Source organism: Hevea brasiliensis, chromosome 14 (assembly GCF_030052815.1).
Source record: "Hevea brasiliensis isolate MT/VB/25A 57/8 chromosome 14, ASM3005281v1, whole genome shotgun sequence".
NCBI lineage: Eukaryota > Viridiplantae > Streptophyta > Magnoliopsida > Malpighiales > Euphorbiaceae > Hevea > Hevea brasiliensis.
Window position 1 is genome coordinate 88539705 of NC_079506.1, and position 17148 is coordinate 88556852.

At 31.7% G+C, this 17148-nt stretch overlaps 1 protein-coding gene across 1 annotated transcript; it reads left to right on the forward strand.

Moving 5' to 3' along the window:
* Positions 1-11772: 11772 nt before the first annotated feature.
* LOC110633305 (putative receptor-like protein kinase At3g47110) lies at positions 11773-15181 on the forward strand. Its single transcript, XM_021781849.2, has 2 exons — positions 11773-14519; positions 14637-15181. The coding sequence occupies exons 1-2, from the start codon at positions 11837-11839 to the stop codon at positions 14999-15001; spliced, it is 3048 nt and encodes a 1015-aa protein (XP_021637541.2). The 5' UTR covers positions 11773-11836; the 3' UTR covers positions 15002-15181.
* The last annotated feature ends 1967 nt before the right edge of the window (positions 15182-17148 follow it).

Consider the following 17148-nt stretch of genomic DNA (forward strand, 5'->3'; position numbering starts at 1 on the left):
ACCGGGAAAGTTTCAGAATCGGGCCGAGATTATAGGCTGCCCCATAGTTTTCAGACGTTCCAGATGCGTCCCCAGGGTCAGAATTGGCATAGATAAATCCGAACCCTAATTTTTCTTAATTATCTAGTTCCTAATTTCGATTAAAAATCTATAAAATATTCGTGGTAGGTTAGAAAATTATAATTCCTTTTGCATTAGCTTAATAATATTGCTAAGGACCGCGGAAAAAAATTTTAGAATTTTTAGAGCTCATTTGGGTAGTTTTTGAAAAAGGGTTAGTTATAGGGACTAAATTGTAATTTTTTAAATTGTGGTTGTTGACTGTTTGGATAGGCCCAGGAGGGGCCATGTGATGTGATTGAGTTGTGATTATGTGACTTATAGACATAAAAGTGTATTTTGAACCATTTTGCAGGTTGGATAGGTCCTAGGTATAGGGGAGATTTTGCCGGATTTTCGATACGACTTAGGGTGTCTTTAGTTCTTTTTAAGCTTATATTGAGTCAATTATATTAAATAATTATAATGAAATTGTCAGGTGAGTCAGGACAACCTTCTTCCTCCGCTCAGCCGCCATAGTAACCTCGATTTACGTCTGTGAGTAGAATATTGATTTTAATTAAAATTTTAATATTATTATTATTCAAGGCATGCCCATGTATCATCTATAAATATATTTACGCAGTTAAATACTAGGCACATTTTATGTTATAGCTTTAGTTGATGAAATTTTTATGGATGCTGTTTTATGGTAATTTGGAGCAGTGTGCGTGTGTTGGCGTGCATATGGTGTGTGGTATTAGTTATGGATAGGACGGGTAGACGCGGCTGGAGCTTGACTCGTTGGGATCTGATCCTTTATGGATAAATCGGGGTAGCCACGGCTAGAGATGATCTTGCTGGCCCCCGCATTTGGTTTATTAAGCGAAAGTCCGGCTTTAGAGATACTCGCTAGCAGAGGATGGATTAAGGGGATCAGCTCCCGTATATGTACTGTTTGAATATTATATGGGTGTGTGAGTGCTCCAAATTACCTTTTTGTTGTTATGATGTGATTTGTATGAAAATTATGATGGTGTTACATTCCACTCTTTAGGATGCATTAGCTTTAGATAACTATAGAAATTATAGTTAAAATAGGTATTTTGCTCTCTGAGTCGAATAATCACTCCTGTTCACCTTATTTTTTCAGGATACAGGAGATTTTTTGTTGAGTTCTAACCTGCCTTTCTCCCTCGCAAGTCATCTATTAATGCCTGTGATGTTTTATATAATTTTGCTAATTTCTAGAATTTCGCATGTGTTAGAAATACTTATTTAATTTGGGTCTGTATTATAATTGCCATGTTGGATCTGTAAACTTATTAAATGCATGTATTATTGGACTAGATGAGGGAGTTGAGCTCCCATTTGATTTTTATGACATTATGAGAATGTAGAGGGTGAGCTGAGCTCCCCAAATTATTATATATTATACTTACAGGTCGAGCGAGTAAAAAACTCTCCGTTGTATGGTCCATGTTATAACCAGACTCTGTCTAGTTGAATTCTTAAACTAGGCTCAAAATGAGTTTTAGGATTAGGTTAATGAATAGTTAGGCTTACCACAGGCCTAGGGGCTTTAGGCCAGCTCAAGTCCTAGTACCGATCTGGCCCATAGGTTGGGTCGTGACAACCTTATCCATTACCATCCTTAATTATTAAAGAGTAGATATCACATGCGGTCACTTATAGAGTATTTTTATAAAAGTCACTAAACTTTAGTTTCTTTTATAAAATTCATTGAACTTTAATTTAATTTTATAAAGTCACTGTGATAAAAAATTAAAAGTTTTTAAATTAACCTGTTAACCTATCAACTATTTTATAAATAAAATTATTTTATTTTATTAGTTTTTTAAAAAGAAAAAGAAAATAGGATTCATAAAATGCATCCAACACTCATTCACAAGTGTCTCTTAAAACTTAATTATGTTTATTTGTGAAAAAAAAAAAAAAAACCTCAAGGAATTTACTCAATTTGTGCATGAAAACGTAACTGCTTAAGTGGTTGCCCCTCTCTCTCTTATTTCCAATTAAATGGACATAGTTTTGGATCTTATGTCTCATTAATTTTCATAACAAATGAATTGACCCTTATATAATGTCCATAATCAAACAAACAGCAATATTAATTCTCCCATGATTAATTTTTTCAATACACTGCGATGCATAATTATTTCGTTATTTGATATTGCGAGTTTCACACTATAAGAAATGTTAAAAATAACTACGAAAATTACCGATCATAGAATTTTATTAATAATTTATCGACGATTTGCCGATAAAAAAGAGAAATAAAATTTAAATCAATTTTTACTTATGAAATTACCGACTAATTATAGACGAACGTTTTACTGACGATGTAATTTCGCAGGTAAAAGTGGTGCATAACATTGGCGGTAAAATTTGCGACCAAATAAAAAAAATACCGATCAAATATTTCGTCAGTAATTACCAACAAAACGCTTTTTGTAGGTAATATTAAGGAGAAAATAGAAAATAAAATTTAAAAAAAATATCTGTAAATTTTTTCATCGGTAATTATCAACGAAATGTTTTTCATAGGTAATATTAAAGAAAAAATAGAGAAAAAAAATACTAAAAGGTACAAAAAATTTTACCTATAAATTTTTTTTCATTGGTAATTACCAACAAAACGTTTTTTGTAGGTAATATTAAGGAGAAAATAAAAAATAAAATTAAAAAAAAATTACCTATGAATTTTTTTCTTGAGTAATTACTAACGAAAGCTTTTCGTAAATAATATTAAGAATAAAATTGAGAAGAAAAATTCTAAAAAGCTTAAAACATTTTACCTATAAAAACTTTTTCATCGGTAATTACCAACGAATAGTTTTTCGTAGGTAATATTAAAAAGAAAATAGAGAAGAAAAATTCTAAAAAGCTTAAAAAATTTTACCTACGAAAATTTTTTCATCGGTAATTACCAACGAAAAGTTTTTCATAGGTAATATTAAAAAGAAAATAGAGAAGAAAAATTCTAAAAAGCTAAAAAAATTTTACCTACTAAAACTTTTTTGTCGGTAATTACCAATGAAATACTTTTCGTAGGTAATATTAAGAAGAAAATAGAAAAGAAAAATTTTAAAAAGCCAAAAAAATTTTACCTACAAAAAGTTTTCGTCTGTAATTACCAACAAAATGCTTTCGTGAGTAATACTAAGGAGAAAGTAGAGAAAAAAAATTCTAAAAAGGTCAAAAAAATTTAATTATTTTCGTTGGTAATTACTAACGAAACACTTTTTGTAGATAATGTTAAGGAGAAAATAGAGAAGAAAATTTTAAAAAAATGCCTATAAATTTTTTTCGTCGATAATTACCAACGAAACACTTTTCGTAGGTAATATTAAGGAGAAAATAGAAAATAAAATTTTAAAAAAATACCTACAAAAATTGTTTCATCGGTAATTACTAACGAAATATATTTAGTCGGTAATTCATTGGTAAATCATAAAAAATGTAAAATTCTCATATTGTTTTGTGAATAGATTGGAGGAAAGTGAGTTTATCTATAAAAGGAGAATCACTCTCTAACATGTAATTGTGGCATAGCCACTATGTGGGGCCTACTTTGGCCCACTAGTAATTTTTTTAAGTCAATTAAATCTTAAAAAATTTTATATTAATTTTGCATTTAAATTAAAATAATTAATATTTAATATTTAATTTAAAAATTAAAAATAAATTAAAAATTAATTTGAAATTTTAAAATTAAGTTAAATTTTAAATTAAATTTTAAATTAAAAAGTAAAAGACTAAATTAAAAATTATTAAATAAAAATTAGCTATGAAAATTAAATTTCGTCGATAATTACCAACGAAAAATTTTGTCAATAAATAGTCAATAATTTCTAAGAGTAAAATCTCCTATGAAATTACCTAAAAAAATTTTTAATTTACCTACAAAATAATTCATCTATAAATTTAGCGACAATATTTTTTTGTCGATAAAAATTACTTACGCTAGTATTTGTAGGCGAAAAAATTTCGTTGATAATTCATCGAAAATCAATGATTACCAACGAAATTTAAGTACATTTAGTCGGTAATTTTCGTAGTTATTTTTTTAATTTCTTGTAGTGTCAATTAATGACTATTTAGGATCTATTTAATATTGTTATTAGAATTATTGTTGACAAATATACTTTTTAAATATATTAATTAAAAAGTATTAATAAAATAAATAAAAAATATATATATATTTAAAGAATAATTAAATTTTATTTACCAATATATAAAGAAAATAAATAATTTATTTGATTGAAATTAGCTTAATTTAAATTAAATAAAAATTTAAAATAAAAAATTAAATTATAATCAAGTAATGCGTGGATGAATGACTAGTATCTATTAGTTTCCTGATCATAGGAAATTGGTGGCGACCATTGTGATAAGTGATTAACATCATAATAATTTTTCTTTTACTTTATAAAAACATCTTTTCTCTAGGCGGAGTATCTTTGGCCGACGACTTCCACAAACCTAGCCGCATCAGGAGAAAGAAGGGTGGATGTTATCTTGGGCTCTGAAAATTTTGGAGAAGCCCTGCAGCCCTGTAGAGTTTTTCTTTCTTTTATTTTGATTTTAATATTTTAGTTTTCATTGGATGATAGGTTGAATTAGCTAATTTTTAATCTGGAGGTTTTGATGTAGTGTGGAATTTTATTTTATTTAATTTGTTTGGGTTGATTTTGTTATTAATGCAATAATTTATTATTTTACTCAATACTTTTGGGTATCAATTTTTGTGGTATTTGATAATTTTGATTCATTGAGAGTAGAAGACTTGTCCTATAGAAATTTTTATTGAATGATCACTTGACATATTGAATTAATTAGAATTGGCTATTTTTATTGAGAGGCAGTGAGTTTTAATTAATATATTTGATATGACTCAGGAAAGAATATCATATAGTTTATTTGAATTATTCTTTCTTGCATGAGATAATTAAAAGTGGATTATCAATCAGAAAAATTAAATTGAAATTGGGTTTGCTCACGTGAAGTCAAGAATGAAGTGCCTCTTACTATGGCAATTGACAAGAATAAAGCAGAACTTCATTCAAATATACTCTGAATTTTACTTTCTTTCCTTAGCTCAGCTTTTCTTTTGCAGAATGTAATGCTCGTCTACCAGAAGCTGAACGAGAAGGAAATACTCGGAAGGACATCAACTTAGACCAAGGCTCCAGGGAGAAGCAAATGAGCAATTCCAGGGAAACAAATGGAAATTTTCTTTCTGTTGCGAAACTTGGGAGCAGCAGCCACTCTTGCCAACATGATATTCGCTCTCTAGAACAAGTGGATTCTCTTCCAAGCTAAAGGCGTAGACCTTACCATGGATGGATTAGTAGTGATGATGAGGAGGAACTTGTGGAACTAGCACCAGCACCAGCACCGTTGCATGAGACATTAGCAAACCTATTATATGCAAGAGACTTTTCCATGAATCACGAGAAAAGGATGGGACGTAAGGCCTGAAGATATGTAAACTTATCTAGCACTATTCTTCATGGTTGCCAGAACTCGATTGACTGAATAGTAAAATACCCTAATTTTAATGATAAAAAACTCAAAAATCCAAAATAGTCCCTCAAATAAGACGAAATTCTGGGAAAACCCACGGAACGAACTCACTAATCCAAACACTATTCCGACGTGTCAAATTCTGATTGGCAACTTCAGATAATCAAAACAACTGGAGGCGGGTATTTAACTAACGGTTCGTTCTTTCCAAGAAATATCTCAGATGAGACCCATCACCTGAATCTCCGATTTCAAGCCATAACCTGCTCTTTTTGAAATTTCAATGGCGTTAGGGTTCGAATTGAACCCAAGAGAGCCTTTTCTTCTTTTTTGGGACGCTAAAAGATGAGTATTTTAGCTACTTTTCGCAGGAATTTTAGTCCGTCGTTTTTGTCATCACAGTGCAGCTCTTGCTCTTGCTATGAGCTTCGTTCGATGCCATTCTTAGCTTCTTTGTTTCTCGGGGGAAGAAACGGTGTTGTTTCAGAGATTTCAAGTTGTACAAGGTAAATTGAATGGAAAAACAGTGTCATTGAAAGCTTGGGAAATGGAAATGGAAGTTTCTGAAATCATATCATCTTATTACGTGAGAGAGATCTTCTCGTTTAAATCTCTGAATGCACTATTGTTTGAGGGATTTGCCTTCAATATAATTACAATTCGTTTCGGATCATACCCATCAACCTCAAACAAAGCTTGCTGCCTACACTTTTTGGAGAAGATTGTCCCACATCGGTATCTTACAAAACAAAACAATAGAATATAATGACACTGGCGACACTCTTCAACCGGCGAGCCTGCCCAGCGGCAGGTTTCGCTGGCAGCTCGGCTAGAAATATAATTTTTGAAAGGAACAAAAGAAAAAATTTCATTTTCCATTTAAATATATCAACCTTTCAAATACTTTACGCTGTTTGCTTGACACAAAACAATCTGTGTTTTGGACATTCAAGCATTAAAGCTATGTTACCCAATAAAAAGACTTCATTGGGTTATGGGTTTGTTTGAAACAATCTGGATACTCGTATTTAAACCACTAGTCTATGTGATAATTACAGAGAAAAGCCATTCAATTGCTACGGCCTAAATTCAGTAACGGATAGCAGAGAAACTCCTTCATTTATCAATTGATGGAGAATCGAGAGGGAGGAAGATTTTTAGTCAAACTTGTAACAATACTTACATTTTTTACTCCATGCACTTGCACATTGTTTTCACTTGAAAAGATTATTAGCAGAAGTGTCCGTGTTTTTTTACCGTTATCCTATCCTAGATAACCTTAATAGGAAGGAAGAAAGTGTTTGAATATTATATAATCGAACTTGAATTTAAAAAATAATATTCATCATAAATTTTAGTTAAGTTTTAATTTTATGTATTGGGTATCTGTTAATCGAATTCATTTATATAAATAATTAATTAAATATAAAATATATATTTTTTTATAAAAAATATATATAAATTTTTGTATTTTTTATTTTATATAAAATGAAATTATTAAATTTTTAAAATATAAATTATTAATTAAAATATTTTTTATGCAAAATATTAATTAAAATATATAAAATTAAATGTGTTCGGATTTTTTTTTAATAATAATAATTGAGTTTGGGACATGTTCAAATATTTGAAAGGTGATTTTCGTACGTAGGTACCTTATCCATTGTCATCCCTAATTATTAGGGAGTAGATATTATATGCGGTCACTCATAGAGTATTTTTCTAAAAGTTACTAAATTTTAGTTTCTTTTATAAAATTCATTGAACTTTAATTTAATTTTATGAAAGTCATTGTGACAAAAAATTAAAGGTTTTTAAGTTAATCTGTTAAATCAACATCTATTTTATAAATAAAATTATCTTATTTTATTAATTTCTTAAAAAAAAAAAGAAAATAGGATTCATAAAATGCATTCAACTATCCCTATGCTGTCAAAGCCCTACATTGTTTGTTCCCTTTTTTTTCTCTATGAGCAGGCACTAATTAGATAATTTTATTTGTAAAATAGTTGACGTATTAGCAAGTTAACTTAAAAATATTTAATTTTCTTATAATAACTTTTATGAAATTAATGAGTTTTATAAAACAAATTCAAATTTAGCACTTTTCTGAACGCACTCATAAAATTAAATAATTATGTGTGATAATTATCTAATTATTAAATATTTTTGATGCATAAGCTCCCATTTTTACAATTATATAAGCTCCCATTTTTTAAAAGAAATAATTATTTTTATTACTAAAAGTATACGACAATCTTCAATTCAGTTGCGCCAATTCGCGCCTTACGTACACCACACACACTCATTCACAAATGTCTCTTAAAACTTAATTATGTTTATTTGTGAAAAAAAAAAAATAAACCCTCAAGGAATTTACTCAATTTGTGCATGGAAAGTAACTGCTTCAGTGGTTGCCCCTCTCTCTTTTATTTCTAGGGGTGAGCATTCGGTTTAAATCGAATTGAACTAAATTAAACCGAATCAAATCATGAAAATTGAATTACAAATTTTAGAAATTGAATCGAACCAAAATGAATGAAAAAATAAATTGAACCGAACCGCTCTATTTCTATTCAGTTCAGTTCAAACCGATCGGTTTTTATTTTTTATTAATTTTTTAATTTAGACTTGATTTTTAAGTTATTTAGTATGATTTTGACATTGATTTGAACCTAATAATCATTAATCAATGAAATTAAACAATTTGTATATATATAATTATATATAATTCATAAATTCCCCATAACAATAAATCAATTCAAAAATCAATAAACCTATTCAGTTTGATTCGGTTTAACTGATTTTTTTCTCTTCAAAACCGAACAGAACCGAAATAACTGAAATTTTTATAATATAAAATGGAACCGAATCGAATTATATTAAAAACCAAATTGAATTACCAAATTAAAGCGGTTAGATTCGATTTATTTTGTTTGAACTGAATAATGCTCTCTTACTTATTTCCAATTAAAAGGACATAGTTATGGATCTTACGTCTCATTAATTTTCATAATAAACGAATTGACTCTTATATAATGTCTATAATCAAACAAATAGTAATATCAATTCTCCCATGACTATTTTTTTCAATATACTGTGATGTATAATTATTTTTTTATTCGATATTGCAACTTTCTGATTAATGAATATTTAACGTCTATTTAACATTATTATTAGAGTTATTATTAATAAAAATACTTTTTAAATATATTAATTAAAATAGTGCAGCTCTTGCTCTTGCTATGAGCTTCGTTGGATGCCATTCTTAGCTTCTTCTGTTGTTTTTCGGAGGAAGAAACGGTGTTGTTTCAGAGATCTCAAGTTGTACAAGGTAAATTGAATGGGAAGAAACAGTGTCATTGAAAGCTTGGGAAATGGAAATGGAAGTCTTCTGAAATCATATCATCCTGGAAAAGTTATTACGTGAGAGAGATCTTCTCATTTAAACCTCTCAATGCACTATTGTTTGAGGGATTTTGCCTTCAATATAATTACAATTCGTTTCGGATCATACCCACCAACGTCAAACGAGAGCTTGCTGTCTGAACTTCGTTGGAGATGGTTGGAGATGTTAGAAAAACTTTGCTGTCGGATTTTCCTTTCTTTCACTCTACTCTCCACCCCAAACAAATGAAGAAGGGAAGAAATTTTACTATTTATATTGTTATCATAAAAAAAAAAAAAAAAAAAACTAGCTTTCATAGATTAAACTAATTTTATATTAATAATTTTTTTTTTCTTTTTATCATCTGATTAACCTTTTTTTATATCCATCATACAATAGCTTGAATTCAAGATTTTTTCTTTTAAACGTGAATTCAAGCATTAAAGCTATGTTACCCAATAAAGAGAAATCAATGGACTTATGGGTTTGCTGAAACGATTTATTTACTCGGATTTAAATCACCAGTCTTTGTGATAATATATCACAGAGGAAAACTACTTAATTGCTGCGACCTAAATTTAGTTTCTTATCGCAAAGAAAATTCTTCATTCATTAATTGACGGAGAATCAAGAAGGAAAAAGACTTGTGGTTGAACTTGTAACAACAGACTTTGGCTACTCTTTTTACTTCATGCATATGCACGTCTTCACTTAAAATGATTATTGATTGTTCTGGGTGCATATGCATCGTCATGTAAGTTCACATTTTCTTGTGAGAAAGAGAGAACATTATTTTTATGTGCACTGAAAATATACTATAATTCAAACTAAGGTTTCATTTGTCTCCTTTACTTTAAGGATTTCACAATCAATGGACAAGAAACATTTGGGGTTTTGAATTGTTGAATAGTCAGTTCTTGTTTAAGGATTTTAGCTAGTTCATTATAATGCAAAGAAAATATGCACAGGATGGAGCATATGTTGGATGTCATATATAGGTCTAACATTTGGGATTCAAATGTGAGTTTGCACTTAAGTTTTGTATAATAATTTTCACAATGGTTCTATATAAGAAATTCAGAATAAACACCAATGCTTCATATGTTTTAGTGAGTGCTTAGTAAAATTGGTTAACATAAAATATTTTCTAATTAAAGAAAAAAAAATAAGTCAATTTTAAAGGAAATAACTCTCTCCTTTGAAAAAATGAAGGCTTTTTCTTTTTTTAAATTTCGACAAATACGTTAAAATATGAAAAAACTTACAAATATAAACACATATATATTAGTTTCCTGGTCATAGGAAATTGGTGGCGACCATTGATGATGATGACCAACATAGGAAATGAGAAAAAGTGAGAGTAATTTTGGTATTATTTTAAAATTAGGGTTTAATTTTTGTTTTTCTTTTTTTAATAAAATGATTAGAGTAGCGAGGCTCAAATTTAGCTATGTCAAATGAGTAATATGTCTAAGTCATTGGATTAAGTCAAACTGACCAAATTTTATTTTCTATATATAACTAATGGGAAATTGGAAGAATTTTGAATGGGATGATTAAATTGTTAACATAATTAAATTTTAGAGATGTAATCATGAGGTTTTAAAAAAGTGACTTGTGTATTTCATCAAACTTTATTGACTGAATAGTAAAGGGTTAATTATAAAAAAAAAATATTTAAAGTTTATCAATTTTTGTAATTAAATTTTAAAATTTACATAATTACTAATTATACTCTCACATTTGACTCATGTTTCAAATTGTCCCTATCATCAATAAACCGTTAGTATGTGGTGCTTGAAAGGTAATTATAATGGCTTTGTTTTGACTATTTTGGTTAGAAGCTGCATTTTATAAATTAGTCGATAGCTGATATTAACAGACAATTAATTTTGCAAGATATGGAGGGTTTATGGTGTGAGGGATTGAAGTATATCAAATTTCAAAGTTGAGGATCGAGGGGTTTCAAATTTATGTTTTAATCCGACTCAAATACAAAAATAGATTTTAATCTAAACAGGATTCACATACACCAAAAAAAAAAAAAAAAGAATTTGTCAATTGTTACCTGTCTTTTATATAAGATCAGTATTATTAAAAGAGAAATTTTTATCTAGACGCGGTTTACAGGAGGAAAATTAAGGCCACTACTCCATTTAATAAGGAATAAAATCATCGAGATACAAGTGAAGTTAAGAAATTTCACCGCCGAGACTCATTTTGAATAAATCCAATATCATTTGCTTGACAATTTGTTGTTACAACCAGTCATTTTTCTTCTTCTAGCAACATCCAGGCCAGTGTTGATGTGGGTTTTTACTAATTAAAAATTGATCTTGTTTTACTGCACCAACTCTTGGTCATTTTTTATGCTTATTGTCAAAATCAGAAACAAACTCTTGTATAATTAATTGTCCTATATCCCTGGATATGAACAATCCAATGCAATACAGAACAAAAGAAAAGAAAGCCTCACTTTCTGCATATTCATAAAAATGAATGTTGGTTGAGATACATGTTTTCAAATATATCATCTACCAATTGATTCTTTGGTTAAAATCTAAGAAATTTACTAAAGTCGTCTCAAGTTTGAGTCTCAGTCAGAGATAATTATAAAAATAAAAATTGCAAGAAATTTCATGAGAGTTTGAAAATGGTAAAGAAATATAATGGAAGAAAGTGAAGGGCGTGAAAACCAAGATTAAGTCATCCAATGAAGAGGAGACAGGACATGAGAGAGATCATATATAAAAGTTGCTGGCAAAAGCTTAGCAGACTACCAAGAGTGAGCACATTTGCTTTCAGAATTAGAACTTGAGAGAAGAGAAAGCTTAAGTGGCCATCAACCCAAGTGCAAAAATGAGTGTTCTTTGGAGCTTCTTGCTTTATATAATTCTTCTGGGCGACATCAACGCAAATTCTTTTCTGGGATATGCCTTATTCCGGAACGAGACAGATAGATTGGCTTTGTTGGCTATCAAAGATGAAATAACTGTAGATCCCCATGGAGTCTTCAACTCTTGGAACAATTCTCTTCATCATTGCCAATGGGAAGGAATATCTTGCAGCATTAAGCACCCTGGGAGGGTAACCATCCTGAACCTGAGCTCACAGGGTTTGGTAGGTTCTATCTCACCACACATAGGGAATCTCAGCTTTCTCAGAAGTATCGTCCTTCAGAACAATAGCTTCCATGGAGAAATCCCACAAGAGGTTGTAAAGTTGTTCCGTTTACGCATCCTATATCTGAACAACAATACCTTCGGAGGGGAAGTTCCAAAGAATCTAACTAATTGTAAAGATCTCAGGGAAATCAAATTTATTGATAACAATCTCACAGGGGAATTTCCAATTGAGCTTACCTCTCTACCAAATCTTGCAGTTCTAGACCTTAGCCTCAACAATTTTCAAGGAAAGATCCCGCCTGCCATAGGGAATGTCTCATCTCTCATCTTTCTTGGTTTGCTAGAGGCTAGGCTAGAAGGAAGCATTCCTGAGGAGATTGGTCAATTGACGAGATTGCAGTCTCTTCTAATTGGAGGTAACAATCTGACTGGAGCTATTCCTTCTACCTTGTATAATCTGTCGAGCCTTATCAGTATATCACTGGCATTCAATAAGCTAGAAGGAGGTCTCCCAGGAGATATTGGCTTGAGATTTCCCAACATCAAGCGACTTACGATTGGAGGAAACAGATTCACAGGTGTCATCCCTTTTTCATTGTCAAATGCTTCGCAGCTCAAAATCATCTCTTTTCCTTTGAATAGTTTCACTGGACCTGTACCAGGAGAACTAGGAAGGTTAGCAAATCTCTCATGGATTGGTCTAAATGACAACTTGCTAGGAACCGGAAGTGGGGATGATTTAAGTTTTATTCCTTATTTAACAAACTGCAGCAGATTAGAGAAGCTGTTCTTAGGCAGAAATCTTCTCAAAGGACCATTGCCTAATTCCATTGCCAACCTCTCCTCCCAAATTAGATACTTATCAATAGGAAAGAATCAGATTTATGGAACCGTTCCTTCAGAGATAGGGAACCTTGTGAACTTAAATGTCTTGGATATGCAGCACAACATGTTTCATGGTAATATTCCTCCAACTATTGGCAATCTCCAAAATCTGTTTCAACTGTATTTCCATGGCAACAACTTCACAGGACAAATTCCATCTACCCTTGGTAATATTACTTTCCTATATGATCTTGCTTTTGGGGAAAATCATCTGTCTGGAAATATACCTCCAAGTCTAGGGAACTGTCATGATTTGTTGAACCTATATCTTGCTTTGAATGAACTTGATGGTTACATTCCTGAATCCATGTTTCGCCTTTCTTCCATTGTGTTTATCAATCTTTCTTTCAATTCCTTAACTGGTACCCTGCCGCCAGATGTTGGCAACTTGAAACAGCTTGAAAGTTTAGATGTCTCTCAGAACAAACTGTCAGGTAGCATTCCAAGCTCACTAGGCTCTTGTTTGAGCTTGATGAGTCTCCGAATGAATAGTAATTCTTTTCAAGGCACAATCCCACAAACTTTAAGTGCCTTAAGAGGATTAAATGAGCTAGATCTTTCATGTAATAACCTATCTGGGATGATACCAGAGTATATAGGAAGTCTTCCTTTTTTGCAAATTTTAAATATTTCTTTCAATGATCTCGAAGGTGAAGTTCCAGAAACCGGCATTTTCAAAAATGCTAGTATAATTTCTCTTATTGGAAACAAAAAACTGTGTGGAGGAATCCCAGAATTGAAGTTTCCAGCTTGTAATTTCCTGCACTCTAATCAAAGAGGAATTTCTCAAGCTCTGAAAGTGATCGTTACATTAATCATTGTGGCTATTTGTTCAGCTGTGTTAGTAGGTTTACTAATCATTCGCTACAGGAAAAACAACTCAGTGGTGAATCTTTCTTCCGCACCACTCAACCATCAATTCATCCAAATTTCTTACCAAGAACTTTTACAAGCAACTGAAGGTTTCTCTGAGGCTAATTTGATAGGTTCGGGAAGCTATGGGTCCGTGTATAAAGGATTCCTTCACAACACCCAATCTTTTGTTGCGGTGAAAGTTTTTGATTTTCGATGCAGAGGAGCTTCAAAGAGCTTCACTTCTGAATGCAAAGCTCTGAGATACATCCGCCATCGTAATTTGTTAAAAATACTGAGCGTATGCTCAAGTTTGGATTATCAAGGCAATGACTTCAGAGCTATAGTCTATGAGTTCATGCCTGGAAGAAGTTTAGAAAGCTGGTTATATCCACAAAAAGATGTAGATAAACAAGGTAAATTCAGAAGTCTTAATCTTGAGCAGAGATTAAATATCGCCATCCAAGTTGCTTCTGCACTCGAGTATCTTCACTGTCATTGTCAACCATCAATAGTTCATTGTGATCTCAAACCTAGCAATGTACTTCTTGACAAAGACATGGTTGCTCATGTGGGTGATTTTGGGCTTGCCAAAGTCCTTTCCAAAGTTTCTGCTGATTCCAAGGATGATAAGTCTACCTCCGCCATCATAAAGGGATCTATTGGATATGTTGCCCCAGGTATTTTTTTTTTCTTTTGCATATTTGTTTGAATTTCTTGCAATAAGCACAGTCTGTGCCCTCTAAGTCTCTAAATTAGCTTGGATTCATTCTGCATCTTTCTGCATCTTTATGCAGAGTATGGTATGAGCAAAGGTGCAAACATTCAAGGAGATGTCTACAGTTTTGGGATTCTTCTGCTGGAAATGTTTACAGCAAAGAGACCAACCGATGACATGTTTCAAGAAGACCTGAACCTTCACAATTTCACTAGAATAGCACTACCCAATCGAGTAAAGGATATTGTGGATCAAAACTTGATATCTGATGAAGAAATAGGAGGAAGGATACAGGAATGTTTGGTATCTGTGCTGAAAGTTGGGATTTCATGCTCTGTGGAGAGTCCTAGAGACCGCATGAAAATAATAGATGTGGTAAGGGAACTGCATCTGATAAAGGAAGCTTATGGAAGAGAAGGCATCTTCTATACAATGAAAGACTGAAGTTTCTAGTCATCTAGCGTGTTTAGCTGTGTTGCACTCCCTTCTCATCCTCTGTTGTGCCCATATGTTTCCTTACTACTACCTGAATTGTAGTATGAATGCTGTTCTTATTGTAGCTAGAGAGTTTTCAAGCATCAAATAAACAGCCTTCTGTTGGTTTTGACTAGAGTGCACCAAATATAAAAGCTATCTTTGCAAGGAATTGAATTTGCTAAACTTGTATTCTAATGTATTTATCTTAGTCTTTCCCCCCCTAGCTTTCTAAAGCCACCAGTTGCATTAACCTATTACTTTTTATACAATGTTTTGTTATTCGGAAATTTATCTCATTTATATATGTTTTATAACAAAGCCAACTCCAACAGCTTCATTTTGCAAAAGAGGAATACAAGCAGTAGGAGGATCATCAACCAAATGCATCTCGCAAGAATATCCCAAAGCATATTTAGATAATCAATCTGCAACACAGTTGGCCTCATAGTAAACAAATGCAAACTTCCCAATCACTATTAATAAGACAAAAGTAATTTTGCACTAAGCTAAGACGCATATAACTACCCCTTTGAATAAGAAAGCCTCCAACCGATTGGGAATCAAACTCCATTATCAGTTTCTTGATACCCAGGTCTCAAGCAATAACAGGCCCATGTAAAACAACTCAAAGCTCTGCCATAACTGCATTACACCATTCAATTCAAACAAGAAAACCCTTCACCCAATGCCCAACATCTTCTTGAATAGTCCTCCATTACTAGTAGCTCTCGGGTTCCCATTAGAACACCCGTCAGAATTCAGCTTATTATACTAGCCCCTCATTGGCTTAAATCAAGAAATCATCTTAACCATGATAGTAAAACGATGCTGCCAAGCTAGTTTAAAATGAGTAACATACTGAACAAGGAAATTCTTTGACAGGATAAAAATTCCAAGACTACCATCGCCAAGTGAATTGAAACAGCAATATGCATATTAGTATCATGCGATCTTTGCTATTTATAATTCTCACATTAATATTCTTTTAAACCATGATATCTATTTAGGAAAAAAAACTATTAATTTGACATCTAAAAATGTCTTATTTACTTATTTTGCTGCTATTAATTTTATGCAATCTATTGATATCTGAAGTTCCCTCATTTAATATTCATTCAGGGTGCGGCTGGTAGTTATTTATAAATTTTTCTCCCACAATATTCTTCAAAACCATGAGTTCGTAGCTATTAGTTTTATGCATTTTGTTAGTATAGAAGGAAATTGTATGCCTAGCATAGATCATGAGCTCTAGATCACTGGTGTGTTCGTATTAGTTTTCTACAAATATTCCTCAAGTTCTTTTTCCCCCCTTGGTTTATGAATACAGTTCAAGGGATGAGTAGCCATATGATCATCACGGATGATAATGATGGCCACAGTGAAGATGAAGATAATGATGCTCCAGAACATAAATTTCGATTCCATCAGATCAGCGATCTACCATAATAATTTATTAAAATTAGGGTAGCCGGAGGGATGATGATGATGATGATGGTAGAAAGCAGGCCCTTCTGGAGCCTGCCTACCTCTGTCTCTCTTCACATTCTCACTTTTGTTCTCCATCATTTCAGTTATGTATCATAAGAATGCTTCTTTCATATATAGAAGTGGAGTCGTCTTTCTAGAATTGTGACATATGAGGACAATGGTGTCAATCTTTCTTAATATAGTTCTTGAAAAAGAAGATTCAAAGCATTTTCAAGCAATAGGTCTTCAAATATAGGTTGAATTGCATATACAAGTATTGCTTGTAACCATTACAATGAGCCAGTAGCTAGCTTAGAGTGTTTGAGTAATGAGTAGTGTACATCTGAATGCCCTTAGAAAGTAATTAAGGGGCCACAGTCGCATAATTTTCAGATTTCATTGTTTAAAATTAAAATTCAATTTATGTTGCTTAGCTCTCTGAAGATCTTCCCTGTCATTGTCAGCCATCAGTTCATAGTGGTTTCAAACTCAAAAATGTTCTTGACAAGAGTACAGTTGCTAATATGAGTATTTTTAACCCACAAATTCTTGCTATGGCTTCTGAAAACTCACAAAAGCTTTGTTTGGAATAGAAGAGAATTCAATTGAATTCTCACACAATTCTTTTTCTTTGAAAATAAATTTTT